This window comes from Parambassis ranga, chromosome 17 (assembly GCF_900634625.1).
Source record: "Parambassis ranga chromosome 17, fParRan2.1, whole genome shotgun sequence".
Taxonomy (NCBI): Eukaryota; Metazoa; Chordata; class Actinopteri; family Ambassidae; genus Parambassis; species Parambassis ranga.
Window position 1 is genome coordinate 5,346,067 of NC_041037.1, and position 24,264 is coordinate 5,370,330.

Genomic DNA, 24,264 nt, shown 5'->3' on the forward strand with positions numbered 1-24,264 from the left:
ATGTTATCACCACTAGCTGAATACAAGTTAATTTCAACCCGCTGCACTGCATTAAAGCTTCCTTCTTTTCTTTCTTTGTTCTTCTTAAGGCTCCATGCTAACGACAGCTGGAGCCAGAAGCATCAGTATGTATGAACATAGATCTGATTTTTATGATATCTCAGGAACACTGAGAAGTTGTTTTTAATAGTGGCACAAATTTTCATCACTTGAACTCCACTCCTTGGAAAATACATAAAAAACTGACTTCCTGTTCCCACTAGGTGACGCTATGACTGTTAGCATACAGTGGCATATCGGCATCTTCTGGGACTTTTAACGAACATGTAAAGTTTGGACCAACACTCACCACTTCCTGTGTCAGAATTCGACATGTAAGAATGGCCACACTGAAGAGATGGTTTTTAGTAACTTTATCTTCAAGGTCCTAAAAATTGGAAGTGCATCTTACACTTAATTCAAAATGGTAGACTTCTTGTTGGGTTTTAAGTATATCTCCAAAAAGATGTTTTTGTGCATCTTTGGGGGATACATTTGTTTACTTTGTAAATTCTGTACTAGCAGGAGAACTGTAGTCTTGGGGGCTGACTCAAATCAAATAACTGTGCAGCCTCTTCCTGTCAGATTCTGAAGGGTCGGAACACCAAACCACTGGACAGATCCAAATGTTTTTGATTATTCTTCAACATCTCAAAAGTTGCCTGACAAAAACGTGTGTCTGTCAGCGCTTAGAAAAAAACACAATAGCATTAGCAATTAAAAGTGAACCAGGCCAACCACACTGAAACACACTTTGTTAAATCCCTCAAAGACATTTCATGACATATTTTATGAGTTTGGACAGAAACAGAGAGAGAAAAACAAGCTGTTTGGATACTTTGAAAAATGTGTTTTTCAGATCTCTCAGATGAAATTTTCCAAATGTTAAATTTGTAGTTAGAAATAAATGAGCAAACAAATACTCCAAGAAACCCAATGAAGCAAACATTTAAAAAAAATGAGAGTACACATAAAATCATTTAGAAATTCATTTATTATTTCAGATTTTTTTCGCCTTTGTTATACAAAGATGTTAAATAACTTAAATACATTCTTACCAGTCATTTGTGATCTGTTTATACCTACAAGCTATACACATGAGGTAGAGGAAAATAATTTAGAGTTCCCATAAGACATGAATAAGTGAACACGAACAAAGCTTTGTTGGTGTAATATTATCAGAAAAGGGCAATACATCGTCGGCGTGTGTTTCATCTTTGTTTCACAAGCACAGCACAAATCCTAACAAAAAGCACATGTACATGAAAAATGGTCAAAACTCTTCTTACAATGATTACAAAGATTTCATCATTCTCCTGGGTGACTGTGATTTTAAGTACTTTGAGAAATGTCTCATGACTTTAGGTGAGTTGTTAGGATTTGTTAGTGCTTATAGAGAACAGACAACGTTGAGATATCGAGTGAAATGTGTTTATAGTAATACGCTGCTTCATGAAGCCTCCACCCCAAAAAAAAATGAACAAACACCCAAAAGAAGTAAAAAATACAGGATATAAAATCAATTTAGACGTATTTACACTAAACACATGCTCATAATATATTTAAAAATAATTTATCTTTTCTTTTTTTTCTACAAAATAAAATTTTGTACATGATCCACTGACCACTGAACAGTGCAGTTTTTCGGATTTGAAAATATGGACGACCGTGACATCTAAAAACCGACTGGCTGCTGCATCATGCTCCTCTCTCATGGGAGACATTTTCAGGCCTATATGTACAAATCTATAAACACAGAAAAAATGCACTCTGTGTGCATTTGGTATTTCTGTCATGTCTGTTTTAAATCCATTCAATAGTAGAGAACCTCACTGTGTCTGGGCCGAGGAGTGCGTGGAGCAGGCACACACACCAGAAGCTGTGGGAAGCAGGCATTTATGCTTTGAGTCGCAGCATAGCTATTATGGTTTCCATGTAGCGTGCAAAGTTCTATGTATATGACCAGTTTTGACCAGTCTTTATTTGGCACGCCTTCTCATATCAAAATGCTTGGAATTCATCTCCTCGGGGACAAATAACACCAAGCAGGTTTCTCTTCCTAAAACCCATCAAAGACGGTAGTTAGATTTAAATCACTGTGAAAATCACATTTAAATACTAAACTCTCAGTCCTGCCATATCTGGCAATGTGCAGTATTGATGACTATAATCTGTCTTGTTGCAGCAGCAGCAGCTGTGTTGCTGTTTTCCACAAGTGCCGCACCCTTTTTATTTGCTATCGATTTCTGTTCAAAGATGCCTGTGAGAGTTGAACATGTGCCTCACTTTTGTCTCTATACCACAGGAGAAGAAACCTTTGCTATTTACATTAAAAAAAAGAAGGAAAGGAAAAGATTCTGCTCTGCACTGTATCCATAAATACAGGTCTTTAAATACTTTAAAGGGCTTTTGGGCTTCAGTGCGTGAATGGTGTTATAATACAAAGCTGGGTCCCTCACTCAGTAGTTAATTCACACCAATCTAAAATATGGCATATAAGCTCCTATATCTTAATATATAGCATAATGTTCCCAGAAGCTGAGAGTACGATGAATGATTACTGTCTGTGATGTTTGTGTGTGTGTCAAAGCATTTGTCATTTGAATTGTTAAAACATCTCGGAAATAATTGGACATTTTGGGAAATGCACATTGATTATAATATATATCACGCTTACATCTTTTCTGTAGCTGCTAGCTTAGCTTAGCATGAAGACAGAAAGATATATGGAAAAGGTGAAAACAGGTGAAAAGACTAGCCCAGCTCTGTGAGAAGATAACAAAATCATCTTTTCAGTTGTTGCAGTATCCGGTTTAATATGTAGAAAAATGTCAAAATGACAAGTTGTGGTCATGAATGTGCCCAAACCAATCTTAGATTTGATAGCATCAATCAACCTTCTCCTGGCTAAACCAGAGTGATGGTGGTGAGCAGCTGAGGGGGATTTACAGGGGAAGACATTATTTTCTCATGAACATGCTCAAGTAAATAATATATATCATGAATGATTTTGCGACAGAGCCACGCATCTGTTTCTTCCTGTTTCCAGGCTGTAGTGACATGATCGCCACACAGACCTGAGAGCAGTGACAGCCTTCTTATCTGGCAGTCAGTGCATTTCCTAAAATGTCAAATTGTTCCTTTAAAGTGTCGCTAAAGTTGCACAGTGGGGTCAGTAATGCTGTGTTGTCTTATAACTGAGTCGCTCGGTGCCAGGCAACAATATGGGAAAAAAAAAAGCAAAATGTATAAAAACAACTTGACTGACTTCAAAAAGAAGGCAACAGATTAGCTCCTACGTTTACATTTACACATCAATTTATGGAACATTACACAAATATTAGTCTTATAAAATATCATTTATATTAGCTACAAGGCTTTCACTTTTATCTTCACTTGAGCAAACTGGAGACAGGTCAAGTTAGATTTCAGTCTCAGTCGCCCCCATACTGTTTGAACTTCTACTGTACACACTGCAACGTCTACATGTTGTAATATGGCTCAATCACATTGTGGCAGCTGAGGAGGAGGAGAGGATATGAAATGTCGGGGAGATACATTCCTCCACAGTTTTCATTTCAACTTCAAAGTATTCAAACAAAACAAAAAAAGATTTTTTTGATCAGAGTCGCACGTGGTCCGTCTGCTGATCAAGCGTTTTTCTTTAAGGACGTTGGCTATCGAACAACAAGGCCGCTGTCACCTCCACCCTGGATGTTATTCGCATTTGCACAATTTCTTTCTTCAAATAGACATAGTGGTTTAAGTTATTCCCTGAACACTGTTTCGCTCAAGGCCGAGAATAGCCTAAACTGACTGGTTTAATGATTTTCTGTTAATGTATTTACTAACAGTTTCATATTATATTATTTAAAAAATAAATTTTTTTTTTTCCCTCCTGGTGAAGGAGTAGTCCCTAAGGATCTATAAATTATCCACAGCAAGACGTCGGACATGCGGTGCTGCTTTCCAAAGGGCCTTGTCGACATGAATCAAGAAGAAAAATGAGCGAGAGCACACAAACAACAAGACATTTGTGTGGTTAGTGGTTTGTTTTAACATAGTTAGATAAGTGGCTTGAATAATATCATTACAATATAACTGAAATTATGTACATACATATGCAAACACACAATGTGTGTGAGTGTAAAATATGTGCGTGTAGAATAATTCTTACACCCTGTCTTTTTTTTTTCCTTTTCTTTTTTTTTAAGCAGTCTCTGAATATGGTTCTCAGCGCCATAAAAAGTCGTCACGCCGCTCCCGTCTCACTATCTACCATACACACACACACGCACACACACACCATTCCTCTTTGGGCAAAGCCCCAGTAATCAGTCTTTTGGTGCTACTGTCCTCGTGATGGATCCTCATTACTCTGGTTTCTTTTGAAAGGATGCTGATGGATTTAAAAAAAAAAAGGCTTCTCTCTTCAAGGCATCGCTGTGATAAAAAAGCTTGAGATGTTGACCCAGTTGTCTGAAAAAAGTTTTTATTCTGCAGGACCTCTGAAACCGAACCCACAGAAATCTCTCAAAGTGCTCATTGCTTCTCGGCTCCCTCCTCTTTTGTTGACAGAATACCGTTCTGACGCTGAAGAGCGATCATGCATGAGAACAAAACAGCCGCTCTTCATCAACACAACCATCTTTCAGACTGATCGAAGGGGCTGGCGGGAGTGACCGGTTTACCCTTTGCAGGTGTAGACCTCTTCTCTCTGCGTGCACTGCTTGCATTCGACATAGCAGCACCAGCGCACCTGGCACTGGCAGGGCCTGGTCACCTCCCTGCTTTGAGTGTTGTGGCCTCTCCCACAACAGATGGCGTCGCAGTTCTTGTCCTTGTAGCACTTTCGGGCCGCGGTGCCTGCTGAGTATTTGCTGAGTCTACAGAAACTGGGTGAGTCCTCGATGTGGAGCAGGTCCATAGTACGGGGGATTTGATCGTTCAGGCCTGACAGAGGCTGCTGCTGCTGCTGCTGCTGCTGCTGTTGTTGCTGCTGCTGCTGCTGGCTCCGGCCTGTGGAGATCTCACCCTCCCCTGTAGCCTCGTTGGTGGAGCTGCCGACCTTGATGGAGGTCTCATAGCGCTGCTTTAGCTGCTTGCCGATTTCGTGGAAAGGCAGGAGCTGCCTCCAGCAGGTCTGGACGGTGCAGGAGCCTGAGACACCGTGGCATTTGCAGGTGGTCTCCACTCCAGCCTTGATTACCTGGGTCAGAGACAGAGGCATACTGTTACCATTCTGATAGGTCTTTTAATTTAACCAGACTTTGTTTAGCAAGCAGCACTTGAAAGAGCTGATTTACCCAAACTGCAAGGTAGAATCAGAGGCTTAAAGGTTAACAATACAACTCTGTGTGGGAACAAGTGAATAATAACATTAATAACAGACCTGTTTTTGTTATGTTAACCACAAATTAAATGTTTTTATGAAACTTATAAGTAAGTGGTGGTCATATCAAAGAGGATCCCACAAAGACAATCCATTCAGACAGCTATGGGAGAGAGGAGAAACTGGGAGCTGATAAAATGCTGTGGTGGTAATTTAGTCATACCGCAACATTAAGTCGTGCAAACAAAATGACTTTTCGTATTTTCATCTACTAAATCATACATAATTGCAAGTGAAACATCGAGGCTGTCAGCTAAAAAGACCACAACATGTTATTTTGACGCTTCTTGACCTGTCAGTGGTCAGCCAAAGTCCGTCTCTGCATCAACCACAATGTTAAAAGCAGGACGTGTGCAAAAAAATCAATGACAATAACACATTGTCTTAGATGGGGTTTGGATAGAAGTCTTTTTCTCAGACTGTGAAAGAGATTGGGGAAGAGGAAGTGCATATTCATCACACCAGCAGGTCGAGAAAATTTGATAGGTCAGCTTTTAAAATGTTGAGTCGGGGGGGATGCAGAGGTTTGCACATTCCAGTTTCGTCCTCTGTGTGGGGAATTCATCCTGAACGAGTGTGGTACACCTCACTGCATGTGCAGACCCCCCACCCCTCCCCACAAAAAAAGAGCCAAAACTATGTTATAAATCTTTTATCACAATTCAAATCTCCTGAGAGATCAGATGTTGGAGAGCCAAGCTGAAAAGGAAGAGCCTGCATCAGTCTTTTGGGAACGTCTTGTGTCTGCTAACATTTGGGAAGTGTGCCTCTGCCATAATTCTCTCAGAAAATGTCTACAATAAGAGAGAAGCAGAGTAAAAAGAAACATATTCCAGACCTTCAGTTTGCTTTGGCTTGACAGATAAAGACCATTCCCTCCTTTTTTATTTTGCTATTAAAAACACTTCCAAGATGAAAAAGCCATATTTGCTCACCACAAACAATGGCTGAATTGTGCCAGAGCATAAGTTAAAGTCGCTGCCTATCTAATCTAAGAGGGAAAACCAAATATTGACTAATGAGCACTTTCAGATTTCAGTAAATTTACAGTAGCAATTACTTTCATCAGTCGGAGTTTCTTGGAATCGCTCTAGTTTTCAGTCTACCAGGATGACCTGTGTATAACTCAATCAATATCACTCCTCTGCGGCCATACTGAACACCACTTTGGTCATTTTAACCATATATTTGGACAGTGTTCTTTGTCTTGGACAGCAGTCATTTACCAGCTCTGTAATGTTTAAACTACACTGTTACAAAAGCAAACCCAAAGATATGGTCATATAGCAGCTATATCCGGGACTAAGCACACATTAAAACGCTACTTACATTGCTGCTTGTTTACATATTTGCACATAACTCAAGACAGTATTTGTATTATTGCAGTTTTCCCACAGTTTAGCTGATCAGACCTCCTAAATGAACTGTGACCCAGTTCAAACTGGTTTCTTTTGTAAGTGTGTCCTGGTTAGATTTAAAGCTGTTTTACATGTGGAAATTATTGCTTTAATAAAAGGCAACTTAGGCTGACAGCTGGAGCAGATATACTGCTATGAAACTATTGTGTGACTCCCTAAAACATCCTTACGTATAAATAATCCGCCACAAACTGAGTTATGGCTAAATTATGACTTAGTGAAATTGTGTTTCTGTCATGATATCTAGTGAGGGAGTGGATAGAAAACTCTGGACTGTCACAGCTCCAGAAACACAGTTGCAGCTTGGTCGTGTCATGTCTGTTCTGCACACGTACCTTCATGCCCACGTTTGTGTTGTGCATGTCCACGCGTGCACGCAGGTCCTTGTTAGAGCGTTTGCCCAAGAAGTCCTTGACAAACTTGTTGGCGTATTTAAGGTTGTCTCCGCAGCCTCCCCACTGCCACGCCTTACGGTTCTCCAGGTCAGGGGCCTCGTCACACGTGCAGCGCTCCATGCGTCCTGCGCTGCAAGCTTTGGCCATTGCATGGGTGAGGCCCGCTGAGGAGATGGCATACAAGAAGGCTGTCTCTTTAAATCCTGGAAGAAACACATTAAAAGGGGGCAGGAAAGGGTGAGAATTATGTACACGCTCATTCGGTCAAAATAGTAGTCAACATTTTACAGTGTTATTTTCAGTGTTCAGCACACCAGTAACTAATATTTAGAGTTTAAAAAAGAAGCAATAAGTCAAAACTTCTCTGCCCGTACCTCTCTTCAGTATGTTGGCTCGGTGGCGCCCCTCTAAGGTGCAGTTCCACCTCTCGAAGCGGAATTGATACTGGCATTCTAGGGCGCTCATGGTGATGGCCTCTATCAGGGTCTCCGCCACGCCCGGGTCTCGTCTGCACATCCTACGCTGCTTCTTTTCCAGTTTGAGCCGGTCGCACAGCTTGTAGTGGGCCCTGCCCATGTTCTCCTCTGGTAGAGAGTTCAGTGGCAGGATAGACAACGGTTCATTACCTGTCAACCTAAGAGAAAAGATCACAGTGAGTTGAAACACAGAGAGGCAGTCTCAGATAAAGAATCTAATAAAACACAGGATGCTGACCTTCCTGGATAAACAGTAAGAGTTGCAAAGATATACTACACAAACAGCACAGGAAGCACAGCTGGGGTATATAATGCTCAAAAGTTTGGTTAATGTTCAAATGAATTCAGCTGTTCAGTGGTTAATGTTCAGGGGAATTCAACATTTGCTAGAGATTGAGATCAACCTCCAGCACAGGCGTGTCTGAGTCGAGAGCAAATTCTCTGCAGAGGTGGAAAGGTTCTTCTTGACACCATTTTGTTCCTGGATTGTTCAGCAATCATCCATGCTGCGAACGTGACATGCCACACGTATGTGAGCAGATGTCACCTCACAGTATAGATTAAAACATGATCACACAGCAAGATTTACACCCTGAGGGGGTTATAGATTCCCCTAAAACAAAAGTCCAGTATTTGGGATTTTAAAGCTGTAATCCATCTGAAATATAACAAGCAGAAGTTCCAGTTCTAAACATGGTATGGAGAACATGTGGCAGACTTGCGCTCCTTTTCGTCAGTTTATTTAAAGGAAGCGTATATAAAACACACAAAGCGGGGACTGCCACATAGCTGGCAAAACCTACGACCAGCGTTCTGAGGTTGTGATGGGGAAAGCAGAGCATAAACACACACACACACAGGGGACATGACTGTCAGCCTGTGACCATTTTGGTCACACCAACTGACAGGATTGGCACCGTAGTTGTTCATTATGTGTAATTTCTGGCCTCCTTTACACCCTTAAAGTGAAACTGAAGAATAAATGGATTTACAGAACTCACAAAAGGCACAAATCCTCGGGCCTGCGCACGCTTTTGCAGACAGATTTCAGACTTTTAAAGGACTCTTGTGCATCAGCTGACACCTCACTTATCGATGACATTGATAAAACGCAGGATTCCTACTTTTGGCATTCAACAGGGCTGAAGTGCTCATTTTCCATGCTTGTAAAAACGGTGAGCTAAAGACGAAAACTCCCAGCTTTGCACTGAATGTCTTATGGACACAATACATGACAGCGAAAGGAGACGCTTAAAGGCAGGGTAGATTTTGAAAACTCAGTGAGAGTCAGCCAGATTTCGAAAGTAAACACACGCCCCTTTCTCTCTGCGCTCACCCCGAAGCCACGCCTCCCAATCACATGGACACGCATTACCTGAAGACGAACTGCGGTCTGTGACTTCGGCCATCATGCACGTACCTCTCTGGTGCGCACAGAGCAGGAAGAGAGTGACAACCAGCCAATACTCCGCGCAGGGTCCACCCGGAGGATTGGCTGATGTTTTTAGCCTTTTATAGCTTCCACAGATGATTAATATTCTTCATTGTAATGTGAAGCTGCCCAACTAATTGTTTGCTATCGGATTGTAAAGAGAAGTTACACCAATTTAACAAAAAGTGCATCAGAATGAAAACTCCTACCCTACCTTTAAGAAAGCATGGCAGAGTGACGTTGTATCTACAGTGAGAGCCATATCTGTTTAATACAGTCTTAATGAAGCTCTTGTTGCACCATGTTGACAAACTTGTAGTCAGTGAATGAGCCAGTAAAGACAAAAAAGGCTAAAGTTCTGGGTCATTACAGACCAGGATTAGCAGGAGAGGTGGCAGCTGGGCTTTCTTTTTAGCCTTGCTGTGTTTTTCCTCCACTGGCCACAGGGATGGCATAAGGACATCTATGGAGTAGCAGTATAATAAATTCAGGCAAAAAATGTGTATATAATATCACAGCATTCCTCACCTAGTCTACACGCAACCACACAAATTCAAACAAGTCCACCTATGAAGACAAACCACAGCTAATGGGTTGTCTGCCACCTACAGCCAAGCAGTGTACAAAAATATATTCTACTATATTTTGGTACAGAGCACCTGCTGGATGTCCACACCGGGTTAGTAAATGTCTCATAAGTGTTGATCAGTGATCCACACTGCTTGCGTTTCAGACCTTATTGCTACTTCTCAGAGAAGATTCTGTCACCACTCACATTCACCGAGGCCTCCAACAGAAGGTCATAAGAGTTCTTCAACAAGAGATTTGTTTTATTAAGTCCAATAACTGACTGAAATGTTTCCCCTCGAGTCTTCAGTTTCATACCGATGGACTTAATAGTTTGCAGATGCTATATGATAGTTTCTTTACAATGCATTCTGGTTGAGTTTGTCTTGTTTGCCTTTTCCTAACTTGTCTGACAGCTATGGATTTGAAATGGAAACCTGGCAAGCTGTGTCTTGACAGAAAACACACTTAGAGAATACAAAAATGTATGGTTTGAGGCGTACAGAGGAAGGCATGCACGAGAACTCCGTCTGCCTCTGAACGATTGACATTTTCCTCTTAGTAGTCTCATGCTTTGTTAAAGAGAAACAAACAAAAGAAGGAAACTTCATGTCCCAAAAAAAGCACCTGATCCTTTGCTGTGTATGACATGTGACTGATGGCTGCTCCACATGAAGCAAGCAGTGATTGGTCTGAATGATGGTGCCATGTGGACTACCTGACATCATTAAAAGATACGTTTCCAAATGCACACCAGGAGGCAGTTTACTACTGTACATGTCACATATATGTGTTAGTTTAATTTGTACTATTTATAGCCTGGAAAAGAGATCCAAGTGACAAATGGTGGTCTTAATTCACTCATACCACCAACGTGACGTGCACATTCCTCAGGGAGACACGCATAGTAACACGTATCACCATCAAATCTTCCGAAAGCCCACATGCCTTCCAAAACAAGAGACCATTAGAATGTCAGGCCTCAACTGTCTGTGTGACGTCTGCTTGTCTGAGACACAAAGATGGTCTGAGTGAAGCTGGAGGGAGGCCAAAGATGGCACGACACTGATCTCAGCACTACTGTCTCGGTGGCTTTTTTTCACACACAAAGGCTTGTTTCTGAGCTGCCTGAGGGCAAAGTGCAGCGGAGACAAATACTTCTCCACATCTCCAGAGTAGAAAACTATACTCGCCAGAAAAAGTCAACTCGTATCACAGATGCATTCAAAGAAGTGACTTTTTTACCAATGTGTTCCCTTTTTTATATCAGAATCAGAAATACTTTATTAATCCCAGGGGGGGTATTGACATTTAAGAGTAGATGGCTTGATTTGAATCTAATGTAAATTTGTTGGAAATTAAAGACAATATTTTTCCTGGATGCTGGACTGTGACCCCTGCTGTCACAGACACACACACACACACCAAAGGGTCACACATTCCAATATGATGATCTGCAAAAGAAATATCACTGACGAATGAACTTATTCAACTCACTTAGAGGAAAAAAGAATTGGAAAACAGTTCAGTGGCTGAATCACACAAATCATTACAATTCGGAACTCTTAGCTCCTGTTACCATTGGCCACTCGGCAGAGATCAGTGATCATTTTTAACAGTAGTAGTAAGGAAGAAATAAATGAATTTTAATGCAGCTAGTGTTTGCTTTACCTCTGACTGCGGTGTGGCTAATGCTAATCACCACCGTGGCCACAAAGAGAGCAGAGACACTTGTTGCAGATGAGTGTTAAATGTTATGAAATTGGAAATGTAGCAAAACAGAGAGTGAAAACCAAAGTGAGAAGTAATATTCCTGACTCTAATGTAGGTTTATTGTTTGATAAATAAGTAAACAAGAGTTTTTTCTTATGGCTGTTAGGTGCATGTCAGAGCAAAAAGTACAGAAATGGTCTTTTTAAGCTTTACACTGCTTCACACATACCAGCGATGACAGAGCTATCATGGCAGTAGTATGTCTGTCATTAGGAATGACTTTGGGTTCTATTTGGCATGTGGAGGGTCGGGATGAATGGCTGAGCCTGTGATGAGTGCACACAGACTGCTCTAACAGCAAAGACACAGCCACTAAAACGTCTCAATACCTTTTCATCCCCCTCAAAAAAAATGAATGATGTTTTAATGGAAAAGCACATTTTCATTCAAAAATGGTGGAGACATCAGTTATCTCTAAATATCAATGATAAATACAATCCAATAATTACAACAACAGGAGTCTTATTAGGTCATGAAGCACAGTTAATTATCATTAAACGTGCGTGATAGTTTAGTTTAGTGATCTTCCCCATCTTGTACTACAAAGTAAAGAACATGTGTTCTAACATCATGGACCGTTTTCTGTAGGTGTTTTTGTTTGAGGTGTTGGCACAGCAACAGCAATTACACATGGAATATAACACCAACATATAAAACTCATTATTATCCTATATGAGGTGGGATTCTTGCTGATGTTTGCTCAGCTTTGCTTTTTCCATTCACACACTTGCCTGTACACACTTCTCCTCGCAGACGTCGCTGACCTACTCTCACTGCGCCCTCCTCTGCTGTCTTTCACTTAGTAACCATGAGTTTGTATAGTCCTTTCTCTCCACCTGTCAGCACCTCCCATTGCCCATGACATTTACTTTATATACATTTTTCCAATGCAGCGGGGTTCAGCGCGAACGGCTCATTTCACGTGGCGGCGGAGCCTCAGCGTCGATCCCTGGAGGAAATCATTGACTAGCTCTGAACTTCACCATCATCACTCCCTCTGCCTTGCTTTACATTAGAGTGCTGGAAGTGACTCCTCAGCTGCTACTTCTGCTCACTCTTCATTAGCTTGGTATGTAAATAGTTAAGGAATTGTAATAATACCCTTCATAGTGGAAAACATCACTTTAACTTAGCAAAGAGCTTGCTCTAAGTAGAAGCCACGCTGATTTCTAACTGCTGCTGTTATTCATATACTCACTCGTACAACCATATATAAACAAAGAAGGCTCAGTCTGTGTGTATACATTAATCTCAAGAGGCTAAAGCACTCAAACTGTAGATGTAACGCAGACAAAGACTATTTTAAAGCTGTTATCGTGCAAAACATGTTATTTTAAACTCTAATAGGATGTTTTCTTCGGTGATCACCCGACAAGATAGAGACTGTGCAGATCCGTGTATGCAGTTACCTTATACACCTGTGTGTGCATGCAGCCATGCGCGCATACATGTGGGCACTTACAACCTTAAGTCAACACCTACAGGAGTCAGTCGTGGCTGAACGCGCCCGGGCAGAAAAAAAAAAAGGGGGGGGGGGGCAAAAGCCACAACTTCTCCATCAGCCTGAACTTGCAGGTTGTGTGGTCTGCTCTGCTGTCTCCTAGATCACTACCGACTCCCCACCCCCCACCTCTTCTTCCACCCCATCCTCCTCCACTTTTTTTTCCCCCCTCTTCTACGAACTTCCTCTATTCCCACTGGTCAATTACACTAAACGAATGTCAATCATTTCACCCAGCTGTTGGCTCAAAACAAGCCTCTTCTAGACAAAACTGCCGCTGTCTGAGGACGTGACCTACACAAGACAATGACAGACGTGAACATGAGTCCTGGAACAGTTTAGCTGTCATGAAGACAAACTACTGTGCTCACCTGAGATTAATCAGCAAGTAGTAAAAAATGGTATTATTCAGTGATTTAAACATAGCGTTTATGTAGAAAATTAACCTCTCCTTTTCTTTCCTTCACTTTTTCCTTCTGCTGTTTAAAATGCTCCTTTTGGGAGGTGGGAGGTGGGAGGAGGAGGAAAAATGGTGCACTTTTTCTTAGAAATCTTGGATGAACTTCAGACCACCCTGCCCAAGTCCCATCTGGTGTATCACAGGCCAGGCTATGCCAGACGTAGTAGGAATGTGAGCGTGTGTGGTGTTTTCCCTCTGGCCCGCTCTAACTATGGCTGACAATGTGCTCCACAGCTTAGGTTTGAATCATTGAAGAAAATATGAATCAGTGTCAAATGACTCTGTCAGTTCAGGGGGAGTCTCCGGGCTATTGTCCACCTCCATGAAGAACGTTAAAATAAAAAAAATAAAAAACCCTGACATTAGTGATATGTGTATTCCCTGGATCATCCCTGGAATGAACGGTTATTTATGAGGCTAAGATAAGATTAGTCCCTGGTTGAAAGAACTGGGTGTTGTGATTACTTCTAACAAGCTGTGACTGACTTAGTACAGTAACATGACAAAACGACTTTAAACAAAGTGGTACTGGCCCCGGACTTAGTAAGTCATTATTAGTTGAGTAATGAGGCTTTCGGCATGGTGGGAATGTCATGCAACGTCTAAAAAAAAAAAGTGGCTATTCACAATGTGAGAAGGAGCGGGATGGGGGGAAGTCCGCTATCTTATATGACTTAACAGGATATGACCCAATGTTATGTCATCTGCTGTCCCTTCTGGTCATTTACAACTCACATAGGGCATGTCAGACTACTCCCACTAATTGACTGCTGCATGTACTCTCATGATATTTAAAATTCTTACTGAGCTTCCTCAAAAAATAGTTTTTTTTTATATTTGTAAAAAGAAAAAAGAAAAAGGAGGCAAGTTTACTGTTGAGCCTAATTTTTTAATCCACCACACTGGTAGCTGAGCAGCAGGACGACAGGCCCTGGGTTTGGGAATGGGAGTGTGGGGCATGGTAAGAGGTTTAACTGCTATGTGAGAACTCAAGGCTTCTAAGGTCAGCAGCTCAGTTATAGTCACTGTGTGACTGGCACAGATTGGGTGCGCAGCGGTGTCCGCATGACTCCCCTGTTCTAACCCACACCATGGCACAGAGCAGGCCTGTACCAGCGCACCGACACACCAAACACGTTCCGGCACACATACTGTACTCGGCTCTCATGCTGTCACAAGAACCAGACTATGTTTTTTTTTTTTTTTTTGGTGAGAGAGAGAGACAGAGCGAGACGTAGACTCAAGAGGAAAGCAGGTATTTAAACTGCTCGTTTACAATCCAAAACACCCCCCCACCCCCACCCCACCTCATTTCATTGTCGATTATTAGTACTGAAAGTTATTTCTCGTGATCTCCAAACATTTTTTAGGCACTGTAATTTTCAACATTAAAGACAAAACCTGTTCACATCACCTGACAAATATTCCCCACTTAGCATTTTTCTTCTGTCCTGTTGTGCATGTACTCGCAGCTCATATATCGCCTGGAGAGAAACAGTTTTTTGACAACTGCATGATGATTAAAGCATTGAAAGTCATTAAAATGGGCCATTATTAGAGTGAAACAAAGACTCTTCCAGGCTTAATCACAGAACGTCTGCCGTGCCTCAGCCCATTCATGTCAATGTACGTCTGACTATGTCCTTTCTCAGGCTAATGCTCAGGCTTTATGGATAAATGGGCCCTCTGGGGCAAACATTAGTGTATATAAGAACACCCATTTGGCAAACACGCACATTCGAGAGGAGTATCTAAGTGCAGATCAGGTCAAGCTTCTATAGGACTGTGTTTATGCAAGATGGTGAGATAAAGTGCAGTGAGAGTCGGACACTGCTGTTATGAAAAGGTTTCTTTTTTGAAATTCAAAATCCTTGCAAGCAGGTGGATGTGATTTTTGAGACGATTTTTTACAGATTGTTGCAAAAGGTTAAATAAAATCAGTCAATTTCCTCCATCTGAACACAGAAACTTTCATAAGAGGTGCCATGTCTCTCATGTTCCCACAAACTAAGCAAAGAAATCTCTGCTGTGGTCAAGGATGGAAAACACAGGACATAGCGGTCGCACTAACTAGCATCAACTCATCAATGCCTGACCACTAAAAGTACCTTGAGTCTATATTAGTTTTCCTTTTTCACAAATTGCCCATGTCTCCAGCTCCATCTGCAAAGACCATCATGTTTGACGTGCGACCAACAACAGTTTTCCTTCGATGGGAGTTTCCTCCCCTCATATCCTCGTCATCTTCGCCGTCCGTTTATAATCAAACTTGTCTTAGCTGCGGTCTCGTCTGCATTCTGATGACACTAGAAATGTACGTCTTGAGGATGTGAGCTTGCCAAACACATTTTAAAAGCCTCGCCAAACCATGTAATCTTCATAAATATCCATTACAACCATGTTATTATACAGTATGAGCCCCATAACAATTCACAACGGAGACCACTGAAACTATCATAGCAAAGGTGTGTAGTGACTTAACTTTGAAATCAACAGTTAGGCTGTACATTCTCCACTTTAGATGTGTAGAAAAGTGACTTTGAGCTCATTTTATAGGATGTTTATTAGTTTTTCCTAAACTATTGTTGCACTGTATTGACTTTACATTATTTCTTTCCCCTGTTCTGCTGCTGTTTCACCAGAAAGATGCAGAAGATGCTGCACCACCCTGTGGCATCTGCAGGCATAGCAGGCTTTTCCAGATGAATGTCATAGTGCTAAGGACTGAAAGCAAAGCAAAGCTTAGCTCAAATCTGGATGTATCAAACAAACATATAAAGAAAACAAAACCCTCTCTTTTAAGAGACCTTGTGGTCAGTTATCTAAGCCTGCAGGTTTGCGTGATCTCACCACACTGCAGTGTCGCAGCGCCAGCGCTGAGAGAATCCTATCTTCTTGGCTCATGCTAAAGTGATACCCTTTGAGGTGTGGCTGTAGCCACAGGATATCCTATGAAGTTGGGAAATCCCTCTATCAACGGTGCTCCCCGCCCTGCTGCACGTCAGGGCTAATCAGTCCTTAAGGCCTGGTAATGAGACGCCTGCCACCACTGTCTGCCAGGCAACGCCAGCCGGAGCCCACACTAACTCTGCTCCATCTAATGAGCGGTAATCACCCAGCAGCTCCCCACAAACCGCTGCAGGGATGCCGGCACGCACATAACGCCGGGGCAAGCCAGAAGATAGGAGGGGAGAGAGAGAAGGAGAGAGAGAAGGAGGGAACCAAAAAGGAAATGGTTACATGGAGCAGCTTAAAAAACAAATTTGTGCTAAAAGAAAAGAGGCTCCTTTAAAATGCACAGCTGTTTGATACACACCAGGAACCACCTCAGCGAAGTGATAAAAACCCTTTTACAGCTGCATGCTGAAAAATCACTCCTCAATAAATTTACACACATCCCTTTTGTTATCCTGTTGTTTCTGGCATGCTGCCTCACTTAATGGAGCGCTGAAAACAATAATAGCATCTGAAAGAGCGTCAGCGCTCCTTCGAAAACAAACTGATGATAATGCAGCAATTAAACAGCAAGTCATAGCAACCGCTACGTTTGCTTCTTCCGGATGCTGTGGTGCCTCTGTGATTGGTAAATCCCAGTTGCATGACTGTGGGCAGCCTTCCTGTATATGTCGCACATGAACTAAATAAAAACAAACTCTTGACTCTGTGTAAGGACTCACATTCAGCCCAGTTTACAAGACCACAGAATGACATGCCTTTTACCAAAACTCAAATTTAAACCAACAGTGCTGTCTCGGAGAGCCACACTGAGCACACTGATCACTTCCCCTCAGTCCCCTCGCCAGCGTCTTTTGCTCAATTTCCTCATGTAGGTGCTGTCACCTGGAGTTACGTGAGGAAAGCTTGGCGAGCATCTCCGATTCAAACTCTAATGATAACCGATTTAGCAGAACCAGCACCTGCCACAACAGGCTGAGGGAAAGAAAATGAGCGTGTGCATTCTTGTGGCAAAGGATGACAATTTAAGCGGGTGCTTGACTACGCCAGGAATCCCACCCCACCCTCGGTCGAGCAGACTATGGGCAGGAGAGGTTGTGTTTATGTTACACTTACGCTCCACCGCACTCTGGAAATTGGGTATGCAACATTGACCCTCTATTTTGAGTAAATCAGTACCCAGGAGGCCCTAGGATGCCTCATGCTTGTGGAATATTTATTTGAACAGGTTTGTGTTAGTGCCCCCCCCCCCCTTTCCCATTCAAAGCTGTGCAGGACTGTGCCAGAGCGTCACTGGTGTCGAGTTTCTGGGAAGCTGGCCACGGGGCAGTCACATTTTGTATCTGTGTCACCTGTGCAGGCTCTTTCAGTATGTTTCGTGTTCCTCAGCTGCAGGGCTAAATCATTCACTGACACTCATTCATATTCTCTTCTCGCTGGGCCGCAGAATAATAACTCTGTCTAATACCACATGTCTCTCTGCACTACGCCGGCCACAGATAGGGAACAGGCTGACAGAGGGAATTGAAAACAAGTGCTAACTGAATAAGTAAATACGCATTACCATTAGAACCATTAAGGCTGATGTGAGTGCCAATTTGGCACGTCAGCCTTTAATACACACCGCCTGCCAAGGGCGACACTGCAACAGGAAGGGAGACAGAAACAGAGAGCGGGGTTACATTTGTCCTTCTAATGCAATTTTAGAACTGAACTGAAACCAATGATGAAGTCTGAGACGGAGAAAGTACTTGATACAGATGATGACGCGTTACTCAGAAGGGCTGAGATATTTCCATCATACTGTATGGACCTATTGCAGGTGCCATACAGCATGTTTGCATCATCCACTTTCCAAAGATGAGTGCCAAAAATCTGACAAAAAAAACTGGGTGTAAACTACAACAACAATGCAGATTACTTTAACACTTATGTGTGAGACTTATAACCTTATTCAGGATAACCTATGCCTCCCGGAGAAGGTGAAACCCTCTTCGACAGGTCGCCAGGTCTAACACATTAGTCTAACGGGCCCTTAGGGGACACTTGCTGTGCTCTCTTGCAGGTTCACAACAGTTCCCAGATCACCTAACACTCCTGGATCCTGCACAACTCCCATACCTACTATAAATTTGACTCTGCTGGAGAGGCTTTAAGTGTCATCACTCTGCAGTCTACAACCATTTGTTTCTCTGTGTGTCTGCACCGTTCGCAGCCAAGGGGAGCACTAACAACACCCTTCAACAGAGCTAGTAGTAGACATAGAGGCACAGAAAAGCACAGCACAGATTTCGCACACGAGATGCCACCATAGGTGTCAACTTTTTTAGAATAAATCTGTCCGTCCCACCTGACGTGCTGACCTCATTTGAATGACCTTGGCTTTCCTGAGACAGACAGGAAAGCTGACAGACTGGAGTTCAGTGCATTAGGAGCCACTCTGAAGTGCAGGTCATAGTGGGCTACACCTAAAATCCAAGGCGTTCCCTGGGAATGACTTACTTTGAATTATACACCCCTGGTGCTCCTTCTAAATTAAACATTATTGTCTGTATATGACATGATTCATGATTTTTTTTTTCCTGATTAATTTCCTAACACGTGTTCCAAGTGTTTTTTAGAATCTGATGGAGGCAGCAGAAAAAGCCCCTGCCAGGGCTGTGTGATGTTTATGCTGGATGGGGGAATTTTTCTGTGCAAGCTGAGCAGACGTTTCGGCCACCAGTTCAGTCAGTCAGATTTTGCTTTATTGTTACCAGCTGTTGAGTCTGAGGCAATATATATACACTCACCTTTCGCTCCGCGGCTGTTTTCAGAGTCGACTAAGGATATGATTTTACAAGTGTTTCAGCAAAATAATCACCCGACCGCTACCTGCCATTCAAACGTGCCAGGAGGAGCTTTACAGTGGGCGCTGGCTCAATTGTCAGAGAGAGAGAAAAAAAACAATGGGGTGAACTCTCTACATCCACCTTTAATAGATGCTGCATTTAATTTAGTGAAGTACCCGCTGAGACTAGTTTATTCATTGTGCGGTAAGATCATGCGCAGACAACCTGTTGCTGCAGCTGTGCGGCCTCCCAATCAAAATAAAGACTTTTCTTGCACACTTTTTGTTTTTAAGATTGAGAGAGAAAAGTTATTAGAGTTTGCAATGAAGGAACCAATCAAATCAATGAAAGCAGCATCACAGTGTGTCAATCAGTCCTTACCCGAAATATGCTGCGGTGGGTCCAGGCAAGTGGAGAAGATACACTATAACTGTGACCGATAACCATCCCAGGAGTAGGTGTCCATCCAGCATTTTGCTGCGGCTCCAGGGCAGATCATTTCGTTTCTCCTGAGTAGCTGTGTAAAATCCCTTGTTGGACGTTCAACACTTCTTATACAGAGAGGAGCTGCGCTGCGCTCCTCCCATCCGCACAGAGAGGGAGTGAGAGAGGGAGAGAGAGGGAGAGGGAGAGAGAGCAGCCTGGGCAATACATACTGACAACTGAACTGATTCACAATTCCCTCTCAGGTTTCAGATTATTCATCTTAGTGTGTCTTAATTTATGATTGGTGTGACAGCGTCTCCTCTGCGGGCAGTTTAAACTGCACACATCACTGTTTGTGCAGACTGGGGTCAGTCTGAGCTGGACTGGACTGTATGATAAAATACCTTCAACCAGTGACTGTTTATTTCCAAAATGGCAAAACCTGGATTAATCCAGCAGAAGCTGTATATTACACCAACAGCAGTCTATAGGCTGCACTCAAACCTTGCAGAGGATAATGTGACTCTTCACTAATCAGATTCCAAATGTTCATTATCTTCTTTTTTTAAAAAACATCATTGCTAAATGTGATACTTTTAAATATCTGTAATCACTGAAGTATACAGTGGTCTTCTGTGGTTGAGGACTTTCTCCCCTACTGTCTAACATATATAAACTTTACTTTAATAACTTGACATTTTGGAGATGTGTTTGTACAGGACAAGGGCGATGATATTATAGAAAACAGTGCACTGCTGGGATTAATTTGATAATAATAATTTGAATTTGTACTTCTACTTCAATACAGGATCTGAATACTTTTTTTCATCACAAACTGCTGGAACCGCTTCAGTTTTGACATTTTTAAGCACAGTAAAACTTTTCTGTGTGACGTATTGTCCTTGCATGATAATAGACTGAGGTGGATGACTGCACGGAGGCAGAGGGCAGTGTTATGTACTTCTAAAGCAGGATCACTTTTACCCGCTATAACTTTAAGAGTCATACCTTCATGCATCAGTATTAACACTCATTCACACTGATACATTGGAAGTTGTGTGATTGAGTACTTCACAGTTTCTAGTATTGTTATTTCAACGTAAGCAAATGATCTAAATGTTTTTACCACCCATGGAAAACTGGCTCAGACTGTAGAGTCTGGATTCCAAACTCGCTCATATGTTGTCATCACTGTGTTGATTTCGGCTGTTTGTTTTTTGTTTTATTTTTTTGGAGACTCAGCGATCAGTTCTCCTAAATCACATGTGCTGAGGTGAGTTCATGTGCAGTTCACAACCAAGTGAATTTGTCCTCAAATACAACTGCAGGCGATTTCATAACAAATCTGAAGGCTGAAGACGAAACCTTTAATCACTTTGCAAAATATCATATTGAGTGCCATAAATCAATTGGCAAACTATCAATCAATCTGGCAAGTAACCTGAACCCTTTGGCAGGCCTGCTCCTGAAAAATATTTACTCTTCCTACGCAGCTGATTGCATAAGATTTAGAGATTACCGAAACATCTAGTTATTGTCACAGAAAACCTTCTTTAACATGCAAACTCTACTGACTCACTGGTATTTAGAAGTTGTTGTACATACACTGACACATAATACAAAAGATTCTTTCTCACATTATGTTAGCTGAAGGATGAAGGTTAATATCTGTTCCAGGTATGTTTCACAATATTTACAGACCTACAAGATTTTTCAGATTTGTTGACCTCTTGATTTGTAAATAATATCCAGCGACTGTTTGCCAACTGAGAATGTCTTTAGTCAGGGACAACCCTACTTAACTCCTGTGTAAACACCTTTCAGTGGCTCAGCTACCGCCTGACATCTTTTGTGTCCGCACACACCTTGATTTCTGGCACATAAAGAGAGAGAGGTATCTGAACTTGGGTAGGGTCCAAGTTTTCTCAGCTACACCTGGGGAGCACTCCTGCCAGGACTGAGGATGAAGTCTATTCATTCCCGATCTCAAACAATATCCAGCCAGATCACAAACAGCCACAGATGGGCCAAGTGGCTCCACTGAGCCAAGTTTCTACTTACTGTGTGTAAACACAATGAGCGCCTCAAATTCAAGATTAAAGTGAGCAAGCTTGATAATTATGGTTGCATGTTTCATGTGATATTGGAGCCCCGATGATCGTTCCTGTCAACAGATTGCCAGTTATTAAACTGTGTGTGTAATTTGATCATGACAGGTTGCATTGTGGGAAGGCATTTTTTAGCAGAATATTGGTATTTGGGGCAAAATTCTTACTTACACTCTTACTATTTTTACTGTTTGGATGTAAAAATTAATTACATATGCAGATGTCTGTTGAATATAACACAGCCAGCTTTCCTTCTAAAGTTAAAAACATCTTTTATAATCAGCCCATCCTCACCAGGAAAACGTAACATGAGGCTCATATTTCACTCCTGCATCATGGCAGCAGTTCCCCTAAAACAAGTTTAATGCTATGAATACATGTGTTTGAAGATGTTCTGTACCGAACCTCTTACCCTGTTTTTAATGATTAACCTTAACCAGCAGTTTTTTGCAATATCCATCGCTAAAAAAGATAAACTTAATCTAGGGTGAAAAAGAAACTTAACACCAGGTGAAAACAAAACAGCTTGCAGTGTCGGGGGGCTTGAACCCTCAGACTCCTGAGTGAGCCTGCCGCATTGCATGTACCCCCAACCATCCCCAGCTCTCCTCCTTAATTGGACTTGCAGCTGTATCAGTGCCATTGGATGATGTTGGGCAATACAATCATGTGTTTCATTAGCGTAAACCAAATGTGGCGTTTTTTGTGTGTGTGCATTGTTTGAAGGTCACTAATTTGAATGTTAAATGTTATATTGGTTAAATTAACAAAGAAACTTATTTGTGGGAGTGTTCCTCAGCTTTGAGCAGCTGCACAGTCTGAAAGTGAAGGAAAATAGTCCAACTGACATCCTCACGTTTAGCTTCTCCGTGCACAATAAAACTGCTTAGTTCGAGAATGATGGTTGAGAACCTCTATAACGTAAAATGCACGTCACAAGCACAAGGTTCTCTGAACATTAACAGGCTGCCATGATACTGAGTTCTCCTTCAACCAGAAGATTTGACATTTTATATTTAGAAGACTGCAGCTACTGTAGAAGTTTCAGTCATCTTGTACAGTATAACATAATGACCATCGTCTAAATTAAAATGCCAAACTACTCCTTTAAAATATCTGTTCTTACTTAGTCAACACAGTCCCTGCTAAGGATATAATTCTCTTTGGATTTTTTGTTGTAATATTTTACTTTTAACCCATTATCATTTGAGAACACACACACACACATACAGGTGAGTACATGAAAGCACAGGAATGTGCTTTTTTTCATCATTATAAGCTTGTCAGTCATTCCTACAGGGCAGTTATTCAGAAGCCTATAGGCCCCCAGTCAGGGCTCTGCTTGTTAATAACACCTGGTGTTAAGGAGATCAGTGGGAGGGTTTGTCAGTACATGACAAGAATGGACACTAATCCCAGGCAATACCCACTGGTCCTGCGTGTCTCTTGAGTGGGATAATTGATTCCCACACCCTTCTTAAAACACACTCGGCCCTTTTTCTCAGACACAGCGACTGAGAAAACAAAGCTTTTATTCTGGAGTCAAGGGAGCATGGCCACGAGGACAAAAAAAAGTGTGGTTATTTTTATTTATTTACTTATTTATTCATGTGCTAGAGCTCCTATAAAAGTTCAGAGGGCTGCCATGACATGTTGCTGTCTGTTGTCTACCTATAATCTGATCTCCTCTCCTGATATATATGCATATGAAATAAACACATTATTATAGATCATTCTGAAAGCAGGCATCGTCCATGACAGAGTCACCCTTAAGTAACGGAGAAGAAAAGTAAACTTTGTCTGAGCTCTGAGTGTGACCAGAATACTCAGCTCAGATTAGAGCGTCAGCCTGCAGTGTTACGTTTCTTTGCAATTACAATGAGGTTCCTCTGGGCATTGAGGTTGGTCTGTGCACCGACTATTCAAATGAGATGGAATGTGCTGTAGGATGTAAATGCAGTTTGAGGTATTTCCTTGAAAGAAGCAATCTCCTTGAATGCATTCAAAACAGTTCACTGTTACAGTGTATGTTTTGATAGACAAGCCATCTGTCCACGCAAATTCGATCTCCAGAAAGATGTAGACAATTAATGTAATGCAAGGCAGATTTCACTTCATTGAAGGTTATGCAACATACAAAATATGGCATTGTATTCTATATGAAATGTCAGATCAGGTTCCTCCTCCCTCTCCTCAGAGTCTTATGTATTAGCCTTGGTCTGACCTTGTCTTGATATCACATCCCTGGAGAGGAATGTAAATCGTATCCGTCCAATCCCAACCCAGTTACCACCAAACTCCTCGTTCTCACCACCTCTACTCCGCTGCAGGGCCACATGATCTTTTCCATGTACCAGACATAATTTGTGGCTTAGGTTTGGAGGCTGACGGTGCGTCTGCGCCGCTCTGCTGTTTCAGGCGTCGGGTGCACCATGTGCTGCTGTTCTCAGGACTCAGGATACAGGAAAGCTCCGTCCTCAGGGGGCTGCGG

General features: G+C 42.0%; 1 protein-coding gene across 1 annotated transcript; it reads right to left on the bottom strand.

Annotated features, from left to right (window-relative positions):
* Window positions 1-1,057: 1,057 nt before the first annotated feature.
* On the bottom strand, window positions 1,058-19,772 carry wnt9a (wingless-type MMTV integration site family, member 9A). The gene is made up of 4 exons (XM_028427991.1): window positions 19,621-19,772; window positions 7,619-7,878; window positions 7,185-7,447; window positions 1,058-5,248 (listed from the first exon to the last, which is right to left on the bottom strand). Exons 1-4 carry the CDS (start codon window positions 19,710-19,712, stop codon window positions 4,727-4,729), a joined length of 1,137 nt encoding a protein of 378 aa, XP_028283792.1. The 5' UTR covers window positions 19,713-19,772; the 3' UTR covers window positions 1,058-4,726.
* Window positions 19,773-24,264: the final 4,492 nt, after the last annotated feature.

Coding starts and splice junctions, on each gene's coding strand:
- wnt9a (XM_028427991.1), bottom strand. CDS start 19,712: ATGCTGGATGGACACCTACTCCTGGGATGGTTATCGGTCACAGTTATA. Junction 7,879..19,620: donor CCCACCGCAGCATATTTCGG/GTAAGGACTGAT, acceptor CTTTTCTCTTAG/GTTGACAGGTAATGAACCGT. Junction 5,249..7,184: donor ACACAAACGTGGGCATGAAG/GTACGTGTGCAG, acceptor TCTCTGACCCAG/GTAATCAAGGCTGGAGTGGA.